The sequence below is a fragment of the Saprolegnia parasitica genome, assembly GCF_000151545.1.
Source record: "Saprolegnia parasitica CBS 223.65 unplaced genomic scaffold supercont2.4, whole genome shotgun sequence".
Taxonomy (NCBI): domain Eukaryota; phylum Oomycota; class Saprolegniomycetes; order Saprolegniales; family Saprolegniaceae; genus Saprolegnia; species Saprolegnia parasitica.
Window position 1 is genome coordinate 166,916 of NW_012156398.1, and position 20,235 is coordinate 187,150.

Genomic DNA, 20,235 nt, shown 5'->3' on the forward strand with positions numbered 1-20,235 from the left:
AGCGCTGGGAGCTGGCTCATACAGCAGCCCGTCAAGCACGATGCGCCTCTGGGATGGCAGACAATGGCGCCGTGTACCTCGAGGCATACCTTCGCAACGTCCACTGGGATGCGTGGTATGCTGTCTATGGTGCCAGCGTCGATGCTGCGGTCGGCGACGCTATCGTGGTCACATCCGAGGGCCGTGATTGGTACAAGAGTCTCCAGAACGCGTACCAGTCTCTAGACGATGAAGAAGCGTACTGGACGTCGCACCAGATTTCGCACTTTCAGCTACAGTGGAGCAACGACGCTCAGTTTGGTGTTCAAGAGTCGATTTCGATTGTCAACGCTTTTGGCTGGTACCAAGATCTGACGATTCAGTCCATCTCATTCGGCAAACGGGGCTCGAAGTGGACGACATTTGTGCTCAACTGGGCTTTCTACAACAATCTCTGGGGCGCGGCGGTGACCAACGGTAGTCTCACGCGCAGCGCACCAAACTTTATGGGCGACACAAGCATGGAAGCCATCCTCTTCTTGTATCCCTTTACGCCCGCAAGCATCATCATCCACAACCAACTGGGGCCGTTCCAGTCAATTGACACATTTCTCATACCGCCACCAACACAGCTTGTCGCCGCACATGCAGAGCTCCAAGCCGCACTCATCTTGGCTCTTCAAGCCGACTTGACTCTTCTACATCTCTACTCGGTCTTGCCAGCGCCATTGCTCGATCCCGTGCCGCTGGCGTGGCAGAGATCCAACTGCACCTTCTTTGGGGGTAGTCCGCTCTGCCCGTTCGGCTCTGGTGCGACGTTTGTGCAGCCATCCTTTACCTTTGACGATACGTGCGGCAGTCAAGTGCCGAGCCGCCTCCTTGTGGAGCCTTCGCCAGCGGTGATTGCGGCAATGACCATGAAGCTGCTGCATCAATCCGATCGTAGCAGCTGCGCACCTTGCAGCTCTGCGACCGATGACGTCTGCAACCTACTCGTCACCCAAGCGACAACCATTGCCCATCAATTGCTGACCAACGCTACGCTATCTAGTCTCTTGACGCCAATGGTCCAAGCTGCTGCTCATGCCACCCAACGTCTCAACGTGGAGATCATCCAGTTTGCACTGACGCCTACTGGCAACACGACTGTCTTGCGCCAGCCGCTGCTCGGGGATGACACGTGGTCGTTCATGGGCTACGTGGCGCTGCACGAGTGGGTCCGTGGCTACCGAGAGGTCGTCTCGTTCCAAGGTGACGTCGCGACGTTCAACTTGATGTCGGAGCGCATCGAGCCGATTCCGTTTCGCGCCAAAGCGATCGAAGTGCCTAAAAGCACGTGCAACTACCTCTATATCGTCGCAATTCTAACGTCAGTGGTGCTGGTGGGCGTGGCTTGCATCACGGCAGCGTACGCGGTTTTCCAGCCATCTCAAGGTGCCGACGGTCTCCATCTCTTGATGTACAACCGTGTCGCTGGGCTTGTGTGGATTGGTCGACCTCTGCTGCTGCTCCGTGCGGCCGCTGCCATCACCATGCTGAGTACAACGTCGCTGGACTTTCTCAATGACGATGGCGTGGCAAGCTTCCGCTTTGTGCCTCGTCCGTTGATGCACATTGGGGTTCTCGCAGGCGAAGCCACGTGGGTGACGTATGTCCTCAACGACATTTTGCTGGTCGTCGCCAACCAGAACTCACGGTGGGCAGCGCCTCTCAGCAGCGCGTTAGTCTGGCTCAGCCTTGTTGCACTTGAGATCTTCGACCCGATTCGAGCCACCGCTGCGATCGATCGTGAGTGCACGCGAGTCAATATGGATGCTGTCGTGACGTGTCACAGTGGCGTTGTCCACCTCGGGTCACCGGACCGCGCGTGGCTCATCTTGGGCGTGAACGCTATGGCTATCGGACTCGCGTACAGCGGGATCTTGACCTATCGGTCGCTGCGACGATCGGCGCTAGTGACGTCGGGTGGCCAGCCAGCCCTCACGCACTTGGTGTCGGCAGGTGCCGAAGCGTTTTTACTGCCGAAAGAAGCAGACATGTGGAGACTGGATGCGTCGACAGCGGCCATGAGCGGCTTTCTTCGCTTCCGCTTTCGATCCCTTCGGTACATCTTCGACACAAAACTGTGGCTCTTCTTTTCTATTGCGACTGGGCCCGTCTTACTCAAGACACTTGTTGGGCCAAGCGCGTCGATGCGAAAGATACCTCGCACGGTCTCGGTTTCGAGCTCGGCGCTTGCAAGGCTGAAAGTGTGGTGTGGCCTTCTGTACCTCACTGCGACGGCAGTGGGTAGTATCTCGTATCTTCGGCTCTCGACAGTCAATTTGGCCAACGACCTGTGGTGGGCCACCTACAACACCACGGGCACCCAGACATTTCTTTCCAACTGGTTCAACCGATATCTCTTCTTCAATACCACACAGCCCGCCACACGCCTCGATCTCCCAGTCTTTGCCGATTGGACTGACTACTCAACGGCAAATTCGCTCGTCATGTATGCGCCGACGTACGCAAGGCTCGTCCAGTACGAGTCGGGCAGTGACCTTCCCATGATGATTCAAGGGCTTCGCTCCATGGACGCCTGCAACGCGCCGTGGATCGCTACCAGCTACTGCTGGCTCGACTTTGATCGACAAATTGAGATGGCCAACACACTCGCCCGTCAAGCTCGATGCAAACGTCAGTATTATAGCAACGGCGCCGTCTACTTGGAGTCCATTTTGAGAAACGTCGACTGGCCCACTTTTGAGTCGTGCTGGAAAACGTCGTTTGAGATTGGGATCGCGCGAGACATTGCCTCTGTCAAGCCCAACGGAGGTGCCTGGCTTGCGTCGCGAATCACCGGCGACCGTCTTCCCGTGGCGGATGAAGCCAAGTTGTGGCAATCACTGGGTCTCTTGACGTATACGACGCAGTGGCAAAACTACAAGGCGCTCGGTCTCCACGACGTCTTCTCGATTGAGAATGCATTTGGTTTGAGATACGACATGACGCTGCAGTCCAAGAATGGTTCGTACCACACGGCCATGTCGACGTCGTGGAAGACGTACTGGACGTTTGCGAGCGATCTCTGGGCGATCGCCACCAATGGTTCTGGGATCGCCGGCAAGTCGCTCTTGCGGCAAAGTCCCCACTTTGCCTTTGCAAATATGTCCCTGGCATCTGTCATGGTCGTGAATTTGACACTGCCGTCACCGCTCGGCGAGGTCTTGGATGCATTTCACAACGGCGTCGGGCCATTTGGTGCTGTGGATCTATTCCACGTGGCACTCCCTCCATCGATTGCCACATTGCAACGCGCGATTCGCGAAGATCTCATGCATCTCCTCACCAACACAACCGACCACATTCAAGAGGACTTTGCCAACCTCGTCTTGATGAGTTCGATGAGTCCTGTTCCAAAACGTCTGGATCGAAACACGTACCTATGTGCTGGTGGCAGTCTCTTTTGCAGCGAATTGCCCACGGACTTTAACTTTTCCATTGGTCTCTCGCAGCTGACCGGTGTCGATACGGTCTGCTACACGAGCTTCAACGAGTGGATCTTTGTCAACCCGATGCAAGCCATCTTTAGCGTCATTGGCTCTGGGATAGCACTGAGCCCGACAACATTGATTCCGCAGGCGTGCGCCGCTGAAGTCATTGCACCCTCGCAGTGCCTCACATTTCTTGAGAGTGTGTCCAGCTTTGTCTCGAAATACTTCTCGGCAAAGTCACTTGCACTGTACCGAGCTCAAGCGCTAGTCGTCGAGGCGGATGTGATATCGACCTCGGTCGGCATTTCGCAGTACGCCCGGCACGTGCCAACCAACCGCATCGAGCTCTTTCACCAAGTGCTCTTCGATCCATCCGATGCGACCATGATGTACACGAGCTACGCCCTCGCGTACGACTGGTCCATTGGCGTGCGAGAAGTTGTCGCAGCTCACGGCGACGTGGGTTCGGTGGCTGTGATCACAGCCGTATCGTCCATGTCTCGGTTTGCCACCAGCGGTATCGAAATGCCGCTCAACGTGGCCACGTACCTCCGAGGTCTCTGCCAGTATGTCTCGTTCGTCTTGGCCGCAATTGCCTTGATCGCGGGTCTCTACACGCTAGCCAATGGCTGCACGAGCGAGGGCTACAACCTCTTTGAAGTCAACCGCGTCGGTGGCTTGACCTGGATCGGCCGCCCGCTGCTCTTTGTGCGGAGCATCACAGCGCTTTGCATTCTCAGCACGGCGACCCTCCAGCTCCAGAAGACTGGGATCACGACGCGACCGATTTCGTCCAGAGACGACGTGACGTCCGTGGTCGCGTACGTCACCAAGATCCTCGCAGCAAGCGAACTCGGCTGGCTCGTCTACATCTTTGACGACCTGTGCATGGCCTGGACGCGCCAGTACAGTGCGAGCTACACGCCCAAGACAGCCCTCACGACGTGGTTGATGGCGGTCGTCTTGAGCTTTACGAGCCCCGTCTCACACAGCGCGACGATCCAGCGATCGTGTTCTCTGGTTGAAATGGACTTTGAGATGATGTGCCACAGCGGCGTCGTCGCCATCGGGTCAGTCTCTCGCCTGCTTTTGCTCGTCAGCATCGCGCTCGGTGCCTCGATGCTCCTCTATATACTGGATCGCGCCAGCCACAAGCTTCCCCGCTGGACGAGCGCGACTCGTTCTTGGTCTCGTGCAGTGCCAAGTACCTCTTTGAACGGCGAGGTTGGGTCCACGACCGAATCTACTACATCGACTTTGCATCCGCAGCCTTGACCGGCCTCCTCGTCTGCTCGTACAAAAGCGACCTCTATGTCTTTGACATCAAGACGTGGCGCACGCTGGTCCTTCTTCGCAGCGACATCCAAGCGGCCACGGCATCGCACCCGTCGGCGGCGCACCTCGCCCGCGCACTCCCGCTCATCACGTAGAGAGACTTTGACGACTCTCGCGCAAGCCTAGGTTGCTATTACTTGTACCTCAAGTAGCTTGAATATGAGTTGCAAAACATGACGTATGGTGTCAATTCTGTGGCCTGTACACGAGAGCCAAGAGTGTCTTGACGCGCTCGTGCAAGGGAATAGATGATTCCCTTGGTTGCGTCCATGGTCTAGATTATCTTGTGTGGATCGGTAGCTCAAGGGGCAAAACAGCGCGGCACAAGTGACTGAAAAGCATCTCTTGGTCCATCTCAGTATGACACAAGGTTGAGTACCCCCACCAAAGGAACCCACCAAAGCCGCATGCTGTTGACAAGTGCCATTTTAGGATGTACAAATACCTCAGAGAATCACGGGTCGTTTGCGGGTACTAGCATTGGCCACGCGACGGTTCTCTGGACAACTGCTCTTCAGGGAATTCCTCACCGGGTCCAACGGCGGTTGGCAAGGGACACACTTATGTATATGAACGTGTTTCGCGTTATCTTCGTTGTTATTAATCAAAGAGTTCGCATACGTAGAGACTAGCAATCGCCATCTTCTTCATTCACTCGCCAGGCCGTGGCTGCGCAGGCGGCGGAGGGACACACTTGACACATTGAAAGTTATGACGCAAATTACATTCTAATACATTCTATCGATCGACGGCAATCGACGTCGCGCGTGCGAGGACGTTGACGCCTTCGTTGGTGATCTTGTCGCAATACCAGAGGTTGATGGACGTCAAGTTGGTGAGCGCTGTCAGGTGCGATATGCCGGCGTCCGTGAGGTCGCCACACTCGGCCAAGTTGAGCGACTTGAGCGTCGAGATGCGGGCCAGCGCGACCATTCCGTCGTCGTTGATGAGGCAGCAGTTGCCGACGTCGAGGGACTCGAGTGGCAGCGTCTGCAACGCCACGAGCGCGTCGTTGGTCAAGAGGTTGCAGCTCGCGAGATCCAGCGACGTCAGCGATGAAAGCTCACCCAAGTGGCGAATGCCAGCGTCCGTGAGGAGGTGGCAGTACCAGAGCACGAGCGATTGCAGACGGGTGAGGTGCTTGCCCAGCACAGAGAGACTGACGTCCGTGAGGTCCCGGCAGTTGGCCATGTTGAGTGAGACCAGTGACGACAAGCGCGCGAGGTGCGCGACACCGGCGTCTGTGATGCTGCTGCAGCGCATCAGGTTGAGGGACGTGAGCTGCGCGAGCTGTCCGATGCCCTCGAGCGCCTTGTCGCCAAGCTGCCGGCAGTTGCTCAAATCCAGCGTCGTCAGCGATGAAAGCGACCGTAGCGCGTAGACACCAGCGTCCGAGATACCGCCGCAGGCACTCAAGTTGATGGACGAGAGGGCTGGCAGCGTCGCAAGGAGTGCGAGGCCGTCGTCGGTGATCTTGTCGCAGTTACTGAGGTCGAGGGTTCGGAGCGACCGCAGCTTGGCAAGTACGGTCATGGACGCATTCGTGAGCTGGATGCACTTCATCAGGTTCAAGTAGGCGAGGTCGTGGCAGCCGCCGAGCGCCATCACGGTCGCATCGGTAATGTTGGAGCAGTACCACAGGTTGCAGTGCGTGAGCGCAGGCCACGACCGGAACACGCACGTGCCCGCGTCCGTAATTGAGTAGCAGCCTGAGAGGTCGATGGACGTCATTTTGCGCAGCGGCGTGAGGGCGTGGAGACCGACGTCGGTCACGTCGCTAAGGTTCGCGAGCTCGAGCGACTCCAACTCGGTGCACAACGCGAGCTTGGCGAGGCCCGTGTCCGACAGTTGACTGCAGTTGGCAATGTTGAGGTGGCGCAGGTGCAAAAACGACGAGAGCGTCTCGAAAATCGCATCGCTGAGCTGGCCTTGGAAGCAGTACCAGAGGTTGAGCGACCGAAGCGTCGTTCGGAGCGGCGCCAGGGCGACGACCGCGGCGTCATCCACAAGCTTGCAGCTCTTAAGATCGAGCGTGGCGAGCGTTCCGTTGGCAGCAATGGCACAAATGCCGTCGGCCGTCACCTTGCTGCAGTAGCCGAGGTTGACGTCGATGAGGCGAGGGAGGCGCGCGAGCTGCATTAAGGTCGCGTCGGTGATGCGGTCGCAGCCCTTGAGGTCGATCGAGTGCAGCTGCAAGAGATGGTGCAATCCAGAGAGGCCGGCGTCCGTCACCGTCGCGCAGCCCGTGAGCTGGAGCGTCGTAATGTGGCTGAACGTGTTCAAGAGCTGCGACGTGTGGACGTCCGAGATGGCTGCGCGGAAAGGCACGACGTCGAGGATGCGCGTGTACATGCGCATCTCGTGCCGGAGCTCTCGGCACGTGGCAGCGAGTGCAACCCATTCGTCGAGGTAGCAGTAGTCGCCAAAGACGGGCAGCTGCAAGACGACAAGAAGCGCCTCGACCGCGCCCGTGGAGGAGGAGGATCGGGCGACGTCGGAGCGACGGGGCGCTGGCTTGGACGGACTGGGCGGCATGGCCCAGTGCTTGTCGGCCGAGCGTGCTGCCGCGAGGTCCGTGAGCGCGGCGTGCTTGAGGCTCATCGTCGCTCCGATCGATCTGCTTCGATTGTGGCAACGCAACGGAGAAGCAAGCAAGCGCGACCATCCTGCGGCGCTTGGATACTTCGTCCACGACTGGCATAGAGCGTCTTCGAACTTCGCACGCGACATCGTTCCGCCAAGATAAAGCCTGCCACGTACCCTGACTCTGCACTTCGAACTACGAGTGACTCACGGTTACCAAGCGGTGGCTGGCGCCGAACGGTTACATAACCGGTTAGTGCAAGCACGGTTACAATAGCTGCACCGGTTCAGCTCGGCACGGTATCCGATCACATACGGATACTGGAAGATTCCACTGCGATCTAGCAAATGAATGCTATGTGCGCGATCAAGCCTGACGCTATGACACTGCGTTGACGACGGACTTATTAGTTTGTTTCTCCAAATTGCTGCAAGGATTCAACAGGTGACGTGGCAGGGTTCCGAACGCGCGCTTTAATACCTTTCAACCGTACGTCCGAGCCACAATACGCTTGCAGATTTAGGGCATGTGGTGCTGGCGCATGAACCTGTTGATAGAGGGAATGTCGTCGCCGCCACACATGTCACTCTGCGCCGAGACTCCATCGAGTAGTGCGTACAAGGAATGAAAATTACCAAAGACATGTGTCCTCAGTCACAGCACGACTAGGGTATCAACGCTGCAGCTTGAATTTGTTCTCATACGAACGCTGAAGGTCCGAGGACGACGATGGCCACGTAGCCATGGGCGTTACGGTGTAGACTTGGAATGCAACGGCCAAGAAACTGCCACGGACCCGACGACGCGGCTACGCATCATGACATGCTAGCACGATATCACGTTGGCGAGGCGTCAAACTGCAATTACCCTAGAGCGCCACGTGTAGGAGCAGAGTGCTGGCGGCTGCCGGCACGCTCTTATTAGCGTGGACATTGCAAGCTCCATTATCCTGCACGGCACGAAGGAATACACTGGTTTATGTGCAGAGGGACTCATTCATATTCGAGTAGTGGTGTGCGCCTGCCAGACAGCCCGACACAGAGTACGTTTCAGGGACAGCGATTTCATAAACCACTTTCAATCGAGCTACCTAGGCGTTGAATTGCTACACAACCGCCACGCCGCATCCGAGGCGTATGTGCGAAGCTGTTGGATCCTGTACCGGTATGAACCCAAACGATCGAACCAATCACACGCGACGAAGCAGATGTTGACGCCAAAGCGATCGCTCACCAGCCGCGCGTCCGGATGATGCTGGTGCTATCACAATCCGCTGCGCACGATGGCCACCGAGTCGACGGCGCTGCTGGCGCCGCACGCGCTCGCGTACCGCCCCGACATTGACGGCCTCCGGTGCGTGGCCGTGCTGCCCGTCGTGCTCTACCACGCGTACCCGACGCTGGTGCCCGGGGGCTTTACGGGCGTCGACGTCTTCTTTGTCATCTCCGGCTTTCTCATTTCCAGCATTCTCTTTAAGGACCTATCGCGCGGCGCGTTTAGCTACCAGAATTTCTACGCACGCCGCATCCGCCGCATCTTTCCGAGCTTGCTCGTCGTCCTGGCCGTCGTGCTCGGCCTCGGCGTCGCCTGGTACCTCACGCCGGCGCTGCGGGACATGGCCGAGACGCTGTACGCAGGCGCAATCTTTGGCGCCAACATCCAAGTCCTCTCGCGGAACCAAGGCTACTTTGACGCGAGCACGAAGGAGAACCCGCTCTTGCATCTCTGGTCGCTCGGCGTCGAAGAGCAGTTTTACATGGTCTGGCCGTGTGTCACCGCCGCCATTCTGGCGCTGCCGTACACGTCTGCGCTGACGCTGCAGATCGTACTGGTGGCGAGCAGCTTTCTGTTGAACGTGGCGCTCTTGCACGCCGAGCACCCGTGGTCGTTCTACTTTCCTTTCTGCCGGTTTTGGCAAATGGCCACCGGCGGCCTCGTTGCATTCCGCCAACGCCAGCAAGGCCACAAGACGAGGTATCCCGGCGCACTCTCAGTCCTCGGGGCGGGTCTGCTGCTCGCGGGCTACGCGTTCTTGGACGAAACGAGCTTGTTTCCAGGTGTCGATGCCCTTTTGCCAACGCTTGGCGCGGCCTGCCTCGTCGTCGCCGGCCCGTCCGCACTCGTCAATACGTACGTCCTCAATCAAGCGCCCGTCGTGTTTGTCGGCAAGATCAGCTACGCCTTGTACCTCTGGCACTGGCCGCTTCTCGTTTTTGCAAAAGCCCGGTACACAGTCGACGTGTACCGCCCGTTCTACATGCAGCCGTATTTTCTGCTGCTGCTCGCGTTTGGTCTCAGCGTTGGGACCACGTACGGCGTCGAGAACGTCGTGCGCAAGCACCGGTCGCCACGCACCGTCCCTCTGCTTGCGCTGAGCATGGCTCTCATGGCCATCCTTGGGCTGGTGGTGTCATTGTACCCAGGATTCTTTTCGGGCCCGGCCCGCCTCGCGGCGACGGCACCGGTGGCGACGGCGACGTCATTCATTGTTCTCGACGATGAAGGACAGCCCAACATTAGCCGCATGCCACGGCGCGAGCCTCCGACGGTCGCCAAGCTCCTTGCAGCCGACGGCGACTGGGCCCCGAACGACGGGTACGCCCCGCTACCGCGCGGGTCCCAATTCGGAGAGTACGAGTATGCGTGGGTGCTCAACCCGGGCGACGACGACAACCTCGTCATGGTCCTCGGCGACTCGCACGCCGAGATGCTTCGCCCGCGCTTCAAGTTTCTGTACGACCTCGCACGACGCGCGGGCGACCCGTTTCCAACCATTGTGTTTTTGGCGCAGGGCGCCCACCCGCCACTGCCGTGCGTCCGTGACCACGCTGGCCACGTGGAGATTGTGCGCCGGATGCAGCCCAAGGCACTGCTCTACTCGAGCGACTGGTCGCAGTTCCTTCGACCGAGTGGCGACGGGCTGCACGACGCGCCGCGTTGCTGCGCCGCGGGCTACCGAGACGATTGCGCCTACCAGAGCTGGGGCGACGTAGCGACCCTGCTGAAAGCCTTTCAAGACGAAATGACGCGCTTCCAAGACTTGGGCATAAATGTATTTGCGTCCAGTTTGAACCCCGAAGGCCCTCGCTTTCACTACCGCAACATGCTCGCGGGCGGCGACATCCGTGCGATAGCCCCCGTCCGTCTCTCGGCGTACCGCCAAGAGAATGCCCGACTGCTGTCGCTGCTGGAAGGCGCGATCCGCGGTGCGAACGCGACGATCATCGACTATGCGCAGAACCAGTGCTACAACGACGTGTGCGAGGTCGTCTCGACGGCCCGCGGCGAGCCGATTCTCAAGGACGACCACCACTACCGACCGTACTACGCCAAGTACTACCTCAGCGTGCTGGACCAAGTCGTCGACGCAGTGTACAACTAGACGATACTTGAGTGTTTATACCATTAAAATATCGCACTCGCGCGCCGAAACACGGGAAGAGCCACTATCTCGTCCATGACGTCCTTGTCTCCTCGTCAATGCCCCCAACAGTATACCACAACATAGCGCGCCATTCCCTCTTCCAGACAGAATCTTGAACTTTCCACAGACATAGTGTCCAACAATTGAAAACAAAAGCCGCTCGATTAGAAGGACTGATGATGACGCGTCGTTGGTCCTCTACGTGGTCAGCGGAAGCGCTCGGGCGAGGCGTGGTTGTGAGGCGACATCAAACGATGTGGTGACTTGAATTTCGTCGCGCGTGAGCACGAGCGTGCGCCACGTCTTGATGTCAAAGACGTAGACGTCGCCCTTGTGGCGGCAGGCGAGGAGGCCCGTCAAGGCCGCGGACGCAAAATCGATAAAGTAGATTCGATCGTGAACCCAGCCTTCCGTTTAAAGAGGTACTTGGCGCTGCACGAGAGGAGGTGCGAGTCGCGCTCGTTTAGCGGCACACGGGGCCGCCGAAGTCGCTCGATCGTGTACAGTAGCGTCGAGCCGCCAAGCGCAATACAAACAAGCAGATAGAAGCGCGCAATGGAGCCAATGGCGACGACGCCGCTGTGGCACATCATCTCAAAGTCCATTTCCACCAGCGTGCACGACCGCTGGATCGTGGCGCTGTGCGAGACGGGGCTCGTAAAGCTCAAAGTGGCGACAATGAGCCAGGCCAAGAGGGCTGTCTTGGTAGCATAAGCAGCACTGTGTTCACGCGTAAACGACATGCAAATGTCGTCAAAGATGTAGACGAGCCAACCGACTTCGCCGGCTGCGAGGATCTGCGTCACAACGACAATGGCCGGAGAGACGTCGTCGCGGGACGGGACCAAGATTGTGGTTTTGCCCATCTTCTTGAGCTGGAGCGTCGCTGTGCTCAGAATGCAGAGCGCAGTGATGCTCCGTGCCAAGAGCAGCGGCCGCCCAACCCAGACCATGCCACCGACGCGGTTGACCTGGAAAAGGTTGGACCCTTCACCAGCGCTACCACCGACAAGGGTGTAGAGTACGGTGATCGAAGCGAGTGCCACGAGTACGAACGAGACATATTGGCAAAGCCCTCGCAGATACGTGGCCACGTTGCGCGGGCTCTCAATGCTGCTGGCGGCAAAGGACGCCGCAAATGACATTGTTGCAAGGACTCCAGCAGCGCCAGCGTCGCCATCGACCATTATAGCTTCACGCTCTCCGACGACCCAGTCGTAGGCGAGAGCGTAGCTTGCGTACATCATGGTCGCATCGGATGGATCGAAGAGCACTTGGTGAAAGAGCTCGAGACGCTGCGTGGGCACGTGCCGGGCATACTGCATAGAGCCAACGGACGTTGCGATGGCATCAACCTCGGCGCCTATCGCTCGAGATCGGTACGCTTGTAGCGCGCTCGTTGAAAAGAACCTCGAGACGAAGGTAGACACACTTTCAAGAAAAGCCAGGCACTGTGTCGGCACCACCGCTTCGGCGGCGCACGCCTGCGGAATCAACGTCGTCGGGTTTAGTGGGATGCCAGCGCCAATGACGCTAAAGATGGCTTGCATCGGCGAGACCCAGATCCACTCGTTGAAGCTCGAGTAGCACGCGGTATCGGCGCCGGCAAACTGCCAAAGACCATACGAAAAGTTCAGGTCCCGAGGCACTTGACCACACAATACGTTGCCGCTTCCGCAGACGTACGTATTTCGATCCAGATGTTTTGGGACAGGACTCATCGAGCTCATTAAAATGAGATTTGCGTACTCGAACTGGGCGGTAGTGCTCGTGTTGGCAAGAATCACACCGAGCGCTTCACGAACATCGCGCAGCAGCAGCGCGAGCGACGACGGACACCGTACATGGTAGATGTCCACGGCACCAAACGGGCCAGCGGCATTGTGGAATGTCGCCAATACGCCGTCGAGAGGGGCTTGGAGGGTCAAATTCATGACCATGACAGATGCCAGGGACATATTTGCAAAGGCAAAGTGGGGACTTTGCCGCAAGAGCGACTTGCCGGCGATCCCAGAACCATTGGTGGCGATCGCCCAGAGATCGCTCGCAAACGTCCAGTACGTCTTCCACGACGTCGACATGGCCGTGTGGTACGAACCATTCTTGGACTGCAGCGTCATGTCGTATCTCAAACCAAATGCATTCTCAATCGAGAAGACGTCGTGGAGACCGAGCGCCTTGTAGTTTTGCCACTGCGTCGTATACGTCAAGAGACCCACTGATTGCCACAGCTTGGCTTCATCCGCCACGGGAAGACGGTCGCCAGTGATTCGCGATGTGAGCCAGGCAGCTCCGTTGGGCTTGACAGAGGCAATGTCTCGTGCGATCCCAATCTCAAACGACGTTTTCCAGCACGACTCAAAAGTGGGCCAGTCGACGTTTCTCAAAATGGACTCCAAGTAGACGGCGCCGTTGCTACGATACTGGCGTTTGCATCGAGCTTGACGGGCGAGTGTGTTGGCCATCTCAATTTGTCGATCAAAGTCGAGCCAGCAGTAGCTGGTAGCGATCCACGGCGCGTTGCAGGCGTCCATGGAGCGAAGCCCTCGGATCATCATGGGAAGGTCGCTGCCCGATTCGTACTGGACGAGCCTTGCGTACACTTGGGAATATGAAACGAGCGCATTGGAGGTAGAGTAGTCGGTCCAATCGGCATATCTCGGTTGATCTAAATGTGTCGATGGCTGTGTCGCCTGGATCGCGAGGTGTCGGTTGAACCAGTTGGAAAGAAATGTTTGCATTCCCGTGGTGTTGTAGGTGGCCCACCACAGGTCGTTGGCCAGATTGACTGTTGAGAGCCGAAGATACGAGACACTGCCTACGACGGTCGCAGCGAGGTAGAGGAGGCCCAACGAGATTTTGAGCCGGGCAGTGCAACGGGCCACTGCCGGGATACGACGGACGCCAATGGAATCGCAGTGCTTGTGATTGATCGCGAGAGCCGGTCCAATGTTGTTCGCGTAAAAGCCGCTCCAGAGCTTTGTGTCAAAGATGAACTGCTGCGATCCAAAGCGTGCGTGAAGGAAGCCGCTCATGACAGCTGTTGATCCATCCATGGACCAAATATCCCCTCTCGGCGCCAAGAAGACGTCTGCGCCGGCCGAGACCAAGTACGGTGTCCTGAGATTCTTTACAACGGATTCCTGGCGATGCCGCAACGCAGAGACCCCGGCCAATACATACACCCCAAGAGCGATCACCGTGCTGAGGAGAAAAATGAGCCACGCGCGGTCTCGAGAGCCGAGGTGGACGACGCCGCTGCGGCATGTCACCATAGTATCCATATTGACTCGCGTGCACTCACGATCGATTGCAGCGGTGGCTTGAATCGGGTTGAGACACTCAAGTGCGAAAAGGCTGAGCCAGACTAATGAGCTGCTTAGGGGCGCTGCCCACCGTGAGTTCTGGTTGGCGACGACTAGCAAAATGTCGTTGAGGACATACGTCACCCACGTGGCTTCGCCTGCGAGAACCCCAATGTGCATCAACGGACGAGGCACAAAGCGGAAGCTTGCCACGCCATCGTCATTGAGAAAGTCCAGCGACGTTGTACTCAGCATGGTGATGGCAGCGGCCGCACGGAGCAGCAGCAGAGGTCGACCAATCCACACAAGCCCAGCGACACGGTTGTACATCAAGAGATGGAGACCGTCGGCACCTTGAGATGGCTGGAAAACCGCGTACGCTGCCGTGATGCAAGCCACGCCCACCAGCACGACCGATGTTACGATGGCGATGCTGTAGAGGTAGTTGCACGTGCTTTTAGGCACTTCGATCGTTTTGGCGCGAAACGGAATCGGCTCGATGCGCTCCGACATCAAGTTGAACGTCGCGGCGTCACCTTGGAACGAGACGACCTCTCGGTAGCCACGGACCCACTCGTGCAGCGCCACGTAGCCCATGAACGACCACGTGTCATCCCCGAGCAGCGGCTGGCGCAAGACGGTCGTGTTGCCAGTAGGTGTCAGTGCAAACTGGATGATCTCCACGTTGAGATGTTGGGTGGCATGAGCAGCAGCTTGGACCATTGGCGTCAAGAGACTAGATAGCGTAGCGTTGGTCAGCAATTGATGGGCAATGGTTGTCGCTTGGGTGACGAGTAGGTTGCAGACGTCGGTGGTCGCAGAGCTGCAAGGTGCGCAGCTGCTACGATCGGATTGATGCAGCAGCTTCATGGTCATTGCCGCAATCACCGCTGGCGAAGGCTCCACAAGGAGGCGGCTCGGCACTTGACTGCCGCACGTATCGTCAAAGGTAAAGGATGGCTGCACAAACGTCGCACCAGAGCCGAACGGGCAGAGCGGACTACCCCCGAAGAAGGTGCAGTTGGATCTCTGCCACGACAGCGGCACGGGATCTAGGAGTGGCGCTGGCAAGACCGAGTAGAGACGTAAAAGAGTCAAGTCGGCTTGAAGACCCAAGATGAGTGCGGCTTGTATGCTGCGAAAGGTAGCTATAAGTGGTGATGGTGGTGCCAGGAGCATCATGTCAATGTTGGGAAAGGGTCCGAGTGTGTTGTGGATGACGACGCTCGCTGGCGTGAACGGATAGAGGTTGAGAAGCATCTCCATGGTTCCATCACCCATAAAGTCTGGTGCGCTGCGCACGAGACTACCGTTGGTGACGGCTGAGCCCCAGAGATCGTCGAAAAACGCCCAGTTGAGCACGAAGGTCGTCCACTTGGAGCCCCGTTTTGCAAATGCAATCGACTGAATCGTCAGATCTTGTCGCCAGCCAAAGGCGTTGACAATCGAAATCGACTCTTGAACACCAAACTGAACATCGTTGCTCCACTGCAGCTGAAAGTGCGAAATCTGGTACGACTTCCAGTACGCTTCTTCATCGTCTAGAGACTGGTACGCGTTCTGGAGACTCTTGTACCAGTCACGGCCCTCGGATGTGACCACGATAGCGTCGCCGACCGCAGCATCGACGCTGGCACCATAGACAGCATACCACGCATCCCAGTGGACGTTGCGAAGGTATGCCTCGAGGTACACGGCGCCATTGTCCGTCATCCCAGAGGCGCATCGTGCTTGACGGGCTGCTGTATGAGCCAGCTCCCAGCGCTTCTCAAAGTCCGCCCAGCAGTACAACGTCATGAGACTAAAGACGTAGCCAGGGTCGAGCGACTGAAAACCAATGATCGCATCGGCCACCGACGTGTACTCGACCAGCGTTCGCATACGAGGATACGTGGGCTTCGCAAATGCTGTTGTTGATGGTAGACCGTATGTCTTGTGAATGGCTTGGCTCGGGTCGAAGAGGTCGATCTCCGAGGCGTTGGTGGTGCTGAGGTGGCGGTTGAAGACGTCGATGAGGTACGTCTGGGCTGACGTTGGGTCAAAGTTGGGCCAGAAGAGATCGTTAGAGAGGCCAGGACCGACAATATCGAGGAAATAGAGACTCGCACCCATGGAAGCGCCGAGATACGTGAGGCCAAGCACGCGCTTGATCGACGTCGAGTGCCACACCATTCCGTGTGCTGCGCTGGAATTCTGAGTCGGAGCCGTGGTTTCGTTTGGGCGCCCTTTGAACTCTTTTGGGCTCAATCGCCAATCAGAATCCTTCCTGAAACCAACTGTGCCCTTTGCCTCTGAGAGATGCTCGGGAGGAAGCGGGAACGAGACCGTGAGCCTCCGGCGGGTCGATGACCGCGCCACGAACCTCAATTGATACACAAAGAAGGACACACCACACATACGACTGCTCTAAGCCCCAAATTGTGAATTATGAGTGCACGTACTACTGTGGATTCAAATAACGGCGTCCAATTGGCTGATGTAATACTAATACGTGGCAGCTTGTGCGAAGATATCGGCGATCGCGCTGCTTGCGTTGCGGACTGTGTACTCTTATGTCAAGCGTCGTTTGTATGATTGACACGAGAGAGAGCAACGTCGTGTGTGATCTTCAAGAGTTGCGAACTATATAGATCGGACGAATCTTCCCTGTCAGCCCTGGCACAAGGATCCCACAACGCCGAGAAAAGCCGAGTTGAATGCGCGTGTTCGACTGCCGCTCAATCGGGCGGCGTTGCCAATGGCATCGATCGGGCAATGACAAATTAAAGGTCGCCCTGGGTGCCGTTGCAAGACGTGCTTGACGTTCTCCAAGAGGGTGTTGATCACTTGAGCAACGACGAAAAGGCGAGTTATAGGCAGACTGGTACGACATATTCAATGCCCTGCCATCGTTGCCGCCTCACACCCATCTCTGCTGCATTCCTTACTGGCGAGAAAAGGCAACCACGGCTTGCATCGCATGCCAGGCCCTAACGGCACCTTTTTACGGCACGAACTGGATGCATTCGCACTCGAATGATGATATTCTCGAGGGCCGATTCCAACGCAGCCCAAGTGCCTTCATCGTCGCTTGTATTGATTGCACTTGTATGTGCAACCCACAGTGCAACCTCTCTTGTGCTTGCAACTCTGCAGGTCGTTGAATCCTCATTACCCTACCCCTCGGCTCGAAAACGGGCAAACGCTTAGCGACTCTCTGTGTGCAGGTTTAATCGTCATGGCGCGGCACCGTCCCGAGCACGTGCTGCACAAAAAAGTCCATGCGTTTTCGCTTCCCGTAGGCGCTGTCGCCGGCGCCGTGGCCGAGACGCGGGAACGGCAGTAGCTCAAAGTCCTTGTCGGCGTCCATGAGCGCCTGCGCCAGCTGAAACGTCGACGCTGGGTCGACGTTGGTATCGAGAAGCCCCACCGTGAGGAGGAGCTTCTGGCGCCGCGAGTCCAAGCGCGCAACGTGCGTCGCGTTGGCGTTGGCCGCGTAGCACGCGGTCACGGGGTACCCCATGAAGAGCTCGTTCCACCACAGCTTGTCGACGCGGTTGTCGTGGCAGCCACAGTCGGCGGCGGCCACACGGTACACGTCGCCGTGCAACAACAAGGCGGCGACTGCGCTCTGGCCACCGGCCGACCCGCCATAAATGCCAACCCCAGAGACGACGTCGAGCAGCCTCGGACACTTTGCAGCGACGGCCATGAGCCAGCAAACACGGTCGGGAAGCCCAGCGTCGAGGAGGTTGCGGTAGCAAACGTCGTGGAACGCTTTCGAGCGCTGGGCCGTGCCCATACCGTCGATCTGAACGACGGCAAAGCCGAGCTCTGCGAGCGCCCGCATCTCGAGGCAGAGGTTCCAGCTCTTGGGGACGAACGCATCGTGTGGCCCCGCGTAGATTTTCTCAATCACACGGAACGGCCGGGACGGTGGCGCGGTCGTCATCAGCGGTACCACCACAATGCCATAAATGCGCGTGGTGCCGTCGCGGCCCGCGGCGTTGAACCGCATCGGAGGCTGCCACCCGGTCGCAACCAACGCAGCAATGTCGGCCGACTCGACGTGCAACAAGAGGGCGCCATCGTCGGCGCGGCGCAGCTCGATGATCGGCGCCAAGTCGACGCGCGAGTACCTATATCGCATTAGGGGTAGGGTAGGGGTAGGGGTACAGTGAAATGCGCACCGATCGAGGTAGACGCTCTTGTCGGGCGAGAAGTGAGGTGGGTCGTGGGTCGCATCGGCCGTCGTCAGACGGGTGAGCGCCCGCGTCGAGAGGTCGAGGCGCACGTACTGGACGTAGTACGGGTCCATGTCAGCATCAAAGCCGCGGACGCTGAGGAGCGCCGTGCGATTCGTCTCGTCGACTGCGGAAACGCCCGAGACAACAAACCGACCTTGCGTGAGTGCGAAGCCGCAGAGACGATCGAGTTCCTGGAAGCGCGACGGCAGCGTGTAGAGGTACAAATGTCGGTAGCCGGATCGCTCCGACGACCAGAGCAGCTCGTTCGACGTCTGCAAGTACTTGAGGTACGTGCGCGGGTGGTCAATAAACGTGTCACTGGTCTCTTCCAGTAGCACTTTGCTCTACGAACGGCATGACCACCTGTGATAGAAAAATTATGATGCGGTAGAGTACCTGTCCTGTGCTGGCGTGGACGGCAATGAGCCGCTGGCACTGGTGGCCGCGCGCATCGTGCAGAAAAAAGGCCCAGTCCCCACTCGGGTGCCAATGCCACTGCGCGTTGCTATAGCTCGCAGCAAAGAGATCAGGGGACTGAACAACGATGACGCGCTTCGTCTACGCACATGCATGTCAGTCTCGACCAAAAATGCAATGTGGAGCTACGGCAATCTCGATCAATAGCGGCTCGCGGTATGGCATAGGGTCCCCCGGCTTGAGGTACTCGTGTGTCTGAACGCGCGCCGAGACGTGCATCGCTCGCGGGTCGGTCGTTTGCGCCGCCATCTCAAGCAGCGTGAGCTGTCGCGGAGCCTAGCGTCGCTGCATGAGGCCTTCGCGAGCACTTGTCGTGTCTACCGCCGGGTAGTGTACGCGAAAGCAGGCGACAAATGCTTTTGCGGACAGATCGTCACGTCGTCGTACTGCAAGAGCGGGCTGCCATCCGTCGTCAGGCCGACGCCATCGACCACGACATTGAATGCGTCGTCGGGCGTAGCAGCGTCTGGGACAAGTTCGGACGCGATGATGGCGTCGGGCCCTTGAAGTTCAATGCGCTCGCTATGGCCCGCGCCTCGATACCACGCAAGGATCGCATCGCTCTCGGCGTGGACGAGTTGCCATACGTGGCCTTCGTACGTATGCTGCTTGACCTCGCCGCCCGGGCGGATCTCGCTGTACGCATGGGTTTCGCCTACCGCGCGTCGCGTCACAGACCTTGTGGCGTGGTCATACCGTCCGTGTCGACCCAGCGCATGACGATCGGGGCGCTGTAGGCGTTGACAACCACGAGGTCGATCTCGGCCCCGCCGTTCGTCGAGACCATGGCCTCGGCCTTGGAGGCGATGTCGCTGGACGCGTCGGTGGGCTCCATATCCGCATCGTACGAGTGTACATCGCAGAGGAACCAGCGCAGACCTACCGCCGCCAAATGAGGATGGGCGGATGAAGAGCCAGCGTACCGGACACCGTCATGACGGCCACTCGCACAAGATGGGCCATGTCGTCGACGAACGCCGCGCGCGTGAGCTGCACCTCGGGCAATCCCATGTGCGTCGCGATCGCGAGCTGGAGCCGCGCGGCGTCGACGTAGCGCACGCCATGGCGGCAATCGATAAAGTGCAACTCGGGCACTTGCGGCGGCGGCATGGCCCGGAGGTACCAGAAGCGGGCGCTGTCGGACGACCAGTGCGGCGTGACGTTGTCGTGAAAGACCTTGTGCTGGAGCGTCGTGGATATCGCGTCTGCCCGCGCGTAGTCACTGCGCGAGCCCTGCCAGCGCTGCGCCGTCATCTTGCCCGCGGTGGTGTCACGGATTGTAGCATTCGGCATCTCATTCGCTCAAATTCGGCATCAGCGCCGCCAACCGCGCACAGGTGGCACATCTTGTACAGACTTGTATACCCTCGTCGGTGCAGGAGAGTAAACGACCTGTGTAAGAGTAAGCATGTGGTACTACTACAGATAC

General features: G+C 58.3%; 5 protein-coding genes across 5 annotated transcripts; 2 read left to right on the forward strand and 3 right to left on the reverse strand.

The window, feature by feature from the left end:
* Positions 1-3,842: 3,842 nt before the first annotated feature.
* SPRG_19202 (hypothetical protein) lies at positions 3,843-4,885 on the forward strand (the record flags this gene model as incomplete). The annotated part of the gene is made up of 2 exons (XM_012340235.1): positions 3,843-4,566; positions 4,611-4,885. 2 exons carry the CDS (start codon positions 3,843-3,845, stop codon positions 4,883-4,885), a joined length of 999 nt encoding a protein of 332 aa, XP_012195625.1.
* A 643-nt stretch (positions 4,886-5,528) lies between these two features.
* On the reverse strand, positions 5,529-7,391 carry SPRG_19203 (hypothetical protein; the record flags this gene model as incomplete). The annotated part of the gene is made up of 1 exon (XM_012340236.1): positions 5,529-7,391. The coding sequence occupies one exon, from the start codon at positions 7,389-7,391 to the stop codon at positions 5,529-5,531; it is 1,863 nt and encodes a 620-aa protein (XP_012195626.1).
* Positions 7,392-8,656: 1,265 nt separating this feature from the next.
* SPRG_01597 (hypothetical protein) lies at positions 8,657-10,792 on the forward strand (the record flags this gene model as incomplete). The annotated part of the gene is made up of 1 exon (XM_012339966.1): positions 8,657-10,792. The coding sequence occupies one exon, from the start codon at positions 8,657-8,659 to the stop codon at positions 10,754-10,756; it is 2,100 nt and encodes a 699-aa protein (XP_012195356.1). The 3' UTR covers positions 10,757-10,792.
* Positions 10,793-10,996: 204 nt separating this feature from the next.
* SPRG_22089 (hypothetical protein) lies at positions 10,997-16,215 on the reverse strand (the record flags this gene model as incomplete). The annotated part of the gene is made up of 3 exons (XM_012340377.1): positions 10,997-11,128; positions 11,272-13,838; positions 14,103-16,215. 3 exons carry the CDS (start codon positions 16,213-16,215, stop codon positions 10,997-10,999), a joined length of 4,812 nt encoding a protein of 1,603 aa, XP_012195767.1.
* Positions 16,216-17,311: 1,096 nt separating this feature from the next.
* Positions 17,312-20,060, reverse strand: SPRG_19204 (hypothetical protein; the record flags this gene model as incomplete). Its single annotated transcript, XM_012340237.1, has 7 exons — positions 17,312-18,221; positions 18,273-18,673; positions 18,726-18,887; positions 18,936-19,082; positions 19,184-19,461; positions 19,503-19,685; positions 19,730-20,060. The coding sequence occupies 7 exons, from the start codon at positions 20,058-20,060 to the stop codon at positions 17,312-17,314; spliced, it is 2,412 nt and encodes an 803-aa protein (XP_012195627.1).
* Positions 20,061-20,235: the final 175 nt, after the last annotated feature.